General features: G+C 27.3%; 1 protein-coding gene across 1 annotated transcript in view; it reads left to right on the top strand.

Moving 5' to 3' along the window:
• Positions 1-1,767: 1,767 nt before the first annotated feature.
• NaCP60E (Na channel protein 60E) overlaps positions 1,768-7,723 on the top strand; it is a gene marked incomplete at its 5' end in the record, with an annotated part of 101,600 nt that continues 95,644 nt past the window's right edge. Inside the window, 3 exon segments of the mRNA XM_067049393.1 lie at positions 1,768-1,952; positions 4,527-5,080; positions 7,116-7,344. Coding sequence (XP_066905494.1) covers positions 1,768-1,952; positions 4,527-5,080; positions 7,116-7,344 — 968 coding nt within the window.

Here is a 7,723-nt window from a genome sequence, read left to right as displayed (position 1 = left end):
ATCTAAAAATAAACTTCTAACAAAAAATTAAAACACCCTATCTCCTCTTGTAAAAGAAAAACTTTATTGTTCACCAGTTGTAACCACCATATTCTTCAGTGGATTTACATTATATAACTATAAGCTATTCTTCTAAAAATGTGGATCAATATTTTGGCCCTTGTTAATTGTCATTGATGATGAACCTACTTTTAAATTTTTTACATTGTCTGAAGTAAGATTTATTTATTTTTTCTAATGATCTGTTACTAACATTTTGAGTTAAACAGAACAAAAAATGTTCTGTTGTTTAAAATTTGATGCCCCACTTGTAATATATTGTTCTGTCTTCATTAATCATGAGTTAGAAGATTTTAACTATCTCTTCTAGTTCAATAAACTATTCCTTAAATCCTCATAAGTAATTGGCAAGTACATAAAATTTTTATCAATAAAAATTTGTCATCTATTAAAATATTATTCTCCTTAAGTCCAGTATTTTAACAGTTGTGTTGAATGTAGTTTCAATAATTTCAATCCTGTTTCTAGCATAGTCCTCTCCTCAGGGAGGTCTAATTTTGTTTCTATTGAGACTTTATTACTTCATAGAAGTTTTAAGATAATTTAAATCTAAAGGTAATATGATCATGACATCATTGTATGTAGTACAAGGGTGTTGTGTACAAAATAGCTTTTAGTGGGGCAAAATAGCTGGAGGTGGGGTAGCCACTATAATGATGAAAACCTATATACTTTTAAGCCTTAAAATATAGTTGCAAGAAATGCCAGAGAGAATTCCATGAGGAGAAAGGTTTAAGGAATAGTCTGAAATTCCGTCCGAAATGATTGATTTTTGTTTTTTGTATATAATTTAGCAGGTTTTTCACTGTCTCATCTATGATGATATGATTCTTTTTTAAAATGTAGAGATATAAATAAAAATATGCATTTATGAATTTGTATGTTTTTCATCAGCATTTAAATCATGAGAACTTCTTCTTTGTATATTCATTGAATTACTTAATTTTCTACTTTATAACAGCTATAATTTGTAAAACTTTTCACATCAGCACGATGACAAGTTTTTTATCATTATCATATATGTATTTTAAATAAAAAGAAAGGTAAAGGCAAAGAAAAATATCATTTCAACAAAATTTTATGAGTTAGTAAAAAAAGTTAATAGAGATAAATAAAAATATAATATGAGAAGAAGATGGTCTGGGATGTTATAAGCAAAGATACAAAAATAAACAAAACTTATTTATTTATCTTTTCTGGCCACACCCTCAACCATATTTTCCTCATATCAATCTATTGTGAGCTATTAACTCTTCATTAAAAATATAATACATAAATTATGTTTTTATATTATATTTTTCCAAAAAATATGATATACTTTTAAAAAGCCTTTATTGTTTCTTTATTGATCATTCAACGTTTTTAAAAAAATAACATTTTTTTCTTCAATATAGATTAATTTAAATTTTCCATTAATTTTCATTATAAAGTAACTAAATAAATTTATGAATCATGGTTTTTGTTAGCAAATCACAGTATGGGTTAAGATAAGACTGACAGTTTTTTTTTTGCCATTTTAAATTTGAACTAGATCTGACAGTTTCATCAATATTATAGGATATCAATTAATTTAATGATAGTTTTTAATTAGAAACTGGGATATTAGAATTTTTATTTTGTGAAATGTGGTATTTTTGCTTCTCATCCAACATATATAATGTGGTTAAGCTTATTATTGTTATGTTTTAACATGTTTTTATTTTTCAGGAAGTAGGAGAACATTCAAAAATTGCTCGTAGTTTTGAGAGAATACGTTCTATTATAAGGAAGCACAAAAAAAAAGAACCTAATGATAGTGAGCCAAATTTAAAGCTAGAAGAGTTAGTTAAAGAAATGATAAAGGAACAGAAATCCAATCCCTCATGCAATGTTGACTTATCACCTAATAAACAGTAAGAATTTTTGAATAATTGATTTAATCTTAGCATCTATTGTGAATATTTTGTTATGAATGATTAATTGTATTATGGTCAGACTTTTCTCTCTCAGTTTTAGACTTGTACTATTGAATTGATTTCCAATTGATAAATCACATTTTATTTTAATAAAAAAATAAATTAAACCATTTAATGTCTATATTTTTTTCCAAGAGTGCATTTTACCTTATTTTGCTTTACTAGTGGTGGTGGCTGTATATATACTGTTGTGTTGTTTTAAACAATAACAAAAATTATTAACTGTTACCATGAATGGAACATAGACATTGGTAATTGAGTAATTCAAAATAAAATATTTGTCATATTAATAATATATTTCATCATTAATAAAAATAAATATCATTGATAATATAAGAAAAAGTTGATTAATATTAATAGTGTGGAGAAAACATCGTTATTTTAATGATAACATAAAATGTATGTGTTTAATATGTATAACGTTAAATTTATTCCATAAGCCTAAATTAAGAATTTTAGAGAAAGAAATTTATAAATAATTCTTTTGAGATATAGGATTATTAGACATTTTAAATTGTTTATTTATGCATTATGTTGATGAATAACATTTATTTAATCATTTGTAAGTGGAATATGTTAAAATAAGAATAATTTTTCTTAACAGACTAGAACAGTACAATATAAATCATAAAGACGCCAATTACCATTCACTCATAACTGACGATATACAACAGTGAAAAACATGTTATTCTACAAAGTAAATTAAGTTTTTAAAGGCCTAAAACTAGTCATTAATTATTTTTGAACATAAAAAGAAAGGTAGTGACAATTAAAAAAGAAATTCATTTCTTTAAGTTTTTAACCAGTATCAGGCATTGTAAGAAAGAATCAAGCAAGAGGTTGGTATGTCTTTGTCTCAGTTCTTTCTCAGAAGCTACTGAAATTATATTAGTGATTACTATTATATTATATGAAATCTATTGCAAGTTATTTAATTGTTTGTTAAATTCATTAAACGTTAATTACAATAAATAGACAATACGATTAAACAGAAAACTATATTAAATGTGATCATGATCAAAATAACTATGATAATGTCCGAAGAGAAAAAATTTAAAGTCAATGTAAGTGCAGCTTTGAAGCAGAAATAATTATGAGGAATTATTATAAAGAAGTCATCTTATCCAGCACTGAACTTCTATCAAAACCCTACCATCATTTGTTGTGGCCACCTTATGACAAACGAAAAAAAATAGAAATACCTCTATGTTTTATTGGACATTGATAATACAATACAGATATTGGTTATTTATTTTAGTTGCTGAATTGTTGTATCAGTAGGAATTAAGTGTACAGGCATTATTGTATATGATGGGGGCATTAGGGATTATGCTAGGAACTTGGACCAAGTCTCCAGTCAGTTCCAGTAAGTTAGTTGTATGGATCAAGTCCCCCAGACACAGTCCCAAGACAGTTAATAACAGTTAGTTTGGGTATTTAGTAAGTCAACCATTATTGTTGGTGCTATGCAGTAATGAGGATTGTAGATTATGATGATAAAAATGTGTTTACTAATTTATACCTCATCTATACATTAGCAGTAGGCATTTTTTTTTTTCTGTTTTCACACTACTTATTTGTTCAGAATTTTGATCTATTTTAGGAAGGATGGTTTGAATCTATTAAATTAGGATCAGTGAAACATGTAAATCGTAAACCCAAAAAGGTCTTAATAAAATACGATAGTCAAAAGTGTAGCTGTTAATTCTTCAATTATAAATTATATAATATGATTATAGGTCAGTAAGGTTCTTATACTTTGGATGATCCTCAATAGGGAAGGGGTAAACCTTTTTACACTATTATTGACTCATGATGATAGTCTTGTCTCTGCTTTCAGGTTTCGGTTTTCTTTCAGTTATTCTAGAATGAACTTACCTTTTTTTTATATATTTGGTTCCATAATTGTCTTCTCAGATTTTAGTATTTGTGGATTTGAACTTTTTGATACCTTAAAATCTTTATATAATTCATTTCTGAATCAGAGTTGGGCAAAAATTAGTTAAATAACAATGACTAAATTGTCATGGATATGAATTTTAAGTAATCAAGCCTTCAATAATAAATAAACATTGTGTCAATGGCAATTTAGCTATAGTTTTATTTATTTTAATTTTTATCTCACTCTATCCTAGATTTGTGGACTACCTTTTTGTTCCCACTTTTAGCTGGTCACAACAATTTTTTTTTTAAATTTTTTTTTTATTGTTTCAGTTACACTGGCATGTGTAGACTGTCTTTATCTCCAAAATAGTTATAATATCCATCATAGTTGTTCTAACGCATGTATATCTTTAGTATGTAAATGAGTAAAATTTAATTTTTAATAATTAAATGAAAATCAAAAGGAGTTGAAAGAAAAGTGTTTGTAAAATTATGATGACAATTATTCTCTGAAATCAACCAATATGAGAGACCAACGCAATGTTAAATAAAAACCCATAACATTAATATTATTACTTATAAGATTGAAATTTAGCTTCTAAATATTTTATTACATTTTTACTTTAGGTTAGAACAGTCACCAAGTAAAATATGCTTTGAAGATGAAACCCTAAATGTATCTAAAGAGACAACATTAGTTTCTAATGAGAATGTAGAATATGGAATACAAGAATATGCAAAAGAAAATGTCAAAGAAGTTGATAAGGAAAATGAGAAATCAGACAAAGAAAATATAGATCACGATCCATTTCATATTATAGTTGAATCAGAAAGTGGAACTCTGTTAAAACATGATGCATTCATTAATGGAGGAGACAAGCTTGGTTCTCCTACTGAAAGTAACAATACCTATGAAATTTTACAAGTACAAAATTTGCCTAAAACAAAAAAAGATGAATGTCCATTTGAACCGAGAGTCAGCCTTGGAGAATGGGAGGATGCATTGTATGCAAGAATAATGAAAGAAGCTTTAAGTTTTGCTCCCTCTCTGACTGCTCCTGTACTGCTTCCTCCAGTTGATGAATCTCCTACTGAACCTGTAAGAAAGGACTCTCCTTTTGTCAGTAACTTAATCCACCGACGCTCTTATGCTCTGGCAACTAGAAAAGAAAGTTTTGAAGGTGAGATACAGTTTTGTTCTTTGAAAAGATTCTATAATTTTTTTATTACCTCCTGCCTAGTCATTTCTGATAAATGGGTGGGGAGATGGCGAGTTATCTACAAGTTATCCTATTCTAACCATGTTGGGGGATCAATATTTCATTACATGGGACCGCTAAAAAATAAAAGTAGACTCCCCCTAGGCCAGATTCAAACCAGCACCGCTGTAGTAATGATGTTGCTAAGGTAGACACCTTAACTCTCCTGGCTACAGACAGCAACATTACTTTTTATTTAACATTTAGTAAATCAATAGATTTCAGGTATTTGGTTTTATTAATAAAATCATCAATTGACCTCCAAATAGTATTTGCTTGCTAAGCTATTGTGATTATACCTACATGGTAGCAACTCTATACTTTTCACAGAAACTTTTTCAATTTACTGTATTATGCATGATAATGGTTTGATAGAGCAGACCCTATTACAATTTCTGCTGTATTATTTTATTTTTTTTAAAAATGAAATAACTATGTAAAATTTGAATACATACATATTCAGGTACTTGATATGGAAAAGAATCAACAGATTTTTATAAAGGCCACTTTTCACTTATTTTATTTTTAAAACATTTAATTTTTTGGGGGGTTATAAATAATTTCTATTAGCACTTATTACTAGTCTGTTAACAAATTTGAATTAGTAACTTACTAAGGTTATGCTTGAAAAGATCTTTATCTTTTGTGTAGATACTAAATTATTGACCCCGTTCCTTGGAATCAGAACTTTTTTTGACAACAACCATATAATGTTGACTGAATTTCATAATTTTATATAAACTGAATAAATTCTCTTGTAAGGTTTGAAACTTTTGGTTTTGAAATTAAATTTTTTATACCATAAAATTGTGAGTTTAAACATCTTTTCTCAGATATTTGTATGTGAAAATCTATTTTCCTATTATACACTGCTCAGGAAAGAAATTGTAAAAGTTGATCTTTTCTATTCTTTTAAATGTAGATAGTATTGGTGTATAATGGTACTAGCATTTTATATTTTTAGTATATACACGTTGTGTATAGATCATCATATATTATTTAATACTGAATTATACACCTTATTGAAAATAAATTATTTAAACAAACATGGGATATTAGAAATATGCTCTGCATGGTATTATTAACTACTGTATCAATATGATTTTTACAGTTAATTTTTAGATATCTTTAATCATAGGAGTAATTAAATAAATTAAAATTTTCTTACTATTATTTGTATCCAAATAATTAATCTTAAAAGTTTTGATTTTTTTTCTTTTTCATTTTGCTTGATTTATCAATTCACTGTCAATACAGATAGCTTTTGTAAAGAATACTAGTTTATAAAGAGTTTTAGGACCTTGAAAATTTAATCATTTATGATGAAAATAATTGATGATTTGCCTTTTGGCTCACCTTGCTTCATATTTAATTAGGCTTGAATAATATTCATTTGTTTGCTGCTTTGTTAGCATTATTTGTGTGTTGTATTTATGAGTTCAATACAGTTTAGACTTTCGAATATTTTAAAGAAATCAGCTGTATCAATTAAAAATATTCTCTGTTGTAGCTTATATAGCAGAAGTGTCTACATATCTAGTTGGTTTCAGTATAGCTTTCTGAAATTTTTAGAATAAGTAATCTTTTTTAGTAGATAGTGCACTAGTAGAACATGTGAATATCTATGTACGAATGATTACTGTAGAATTTGGGAAAAATAATTATAATATTTGGTTTAAGTTTAAGCATGATATATTTTAAATTTCAGATTACCACATACTTAGAGCTTTTAAGTGCTTTTATTGAGACCTACAAATTATTATTTTATTTTTACATAAACAATTTATTTCACTTTTCGCTTGTCATTACTTCCATTAAGTGATTCTTGATATCAGATTATTTATAAAAAAAATCATAATAACTAACTTAAATTTAAGGCACAAGAGGTTATCTTTTAGCTGAGCTTTATAAGCACTTTTGACTTTTGAGGAGTAGTGTTTTCACTTTATGCTTGTAGCCAGTGAAGAGTCCAAGCCTGCAACTTCTATAAGCACGGTAGAAGCAAGTCGATCAGCAAAAGTTAACTCTTGGCTAACTTTGGTTTCCTACGTAGATGAGCTTACTGTTGGAGGCAAAAGAGATGCTGAGGGTAAATATATTGATGATCTAGCAACATTTCCTGGATTTGGAAAAAAAAAACAAGTCAAGCAACCTTATGATTGTTTTCCACCTCACTGCTATCAGAGGTAACTGAAAATTAAATTTTTTTTCTGATTTATTTAATTTTTGTCATGTTTTAATGTTTCTTGTTTATTTCATCTTTGAGGTACTGTTTTTATTCTCAATAATTCTTTTTTATGTTTTTTGTATTTTGTATTATCTCTTATTTCTGTATATAAGTGTTATTTTCTCTTCTGTTATTTTAAAGGGAAATGTTCATTTTATCTAATTACTATTATCGTATTTTCATATGTCTCTTTCTTTTGTATATAAATGTGTTTATGAGAAATGTTCATAAACTGGTGGGGGGAGGGGGAGTTACAGTCAACTGTTACTGCGATATAAGCTGACAGGGCCTATCAGCCAACTGAATTCTATATTATTTTATTTTTGATCAGTCTTAAG

Source organism: Halyomorpha halys, unplaced genomic scaffold (genome assembly GCF_000696795.3).
Source record: "Halyomorpha halys isolate HHAL.00 unplaced genomic scaffold, Hhal_1.1 Scaffold1889.1, whole genome shotgun sequence".
In the NCBI taxonomy this organism is placed as follows: Eukaryota; Metazoa; Arthropoda; class Insecta; order Hemiptera; family Pentatomidae; genus Halyomorpha; species Halyomorpha halys.
Note: the sequence above shows the minus strand (reverse complement) of the source record. Positions and strands in the feature narration are given on the sequence as shown.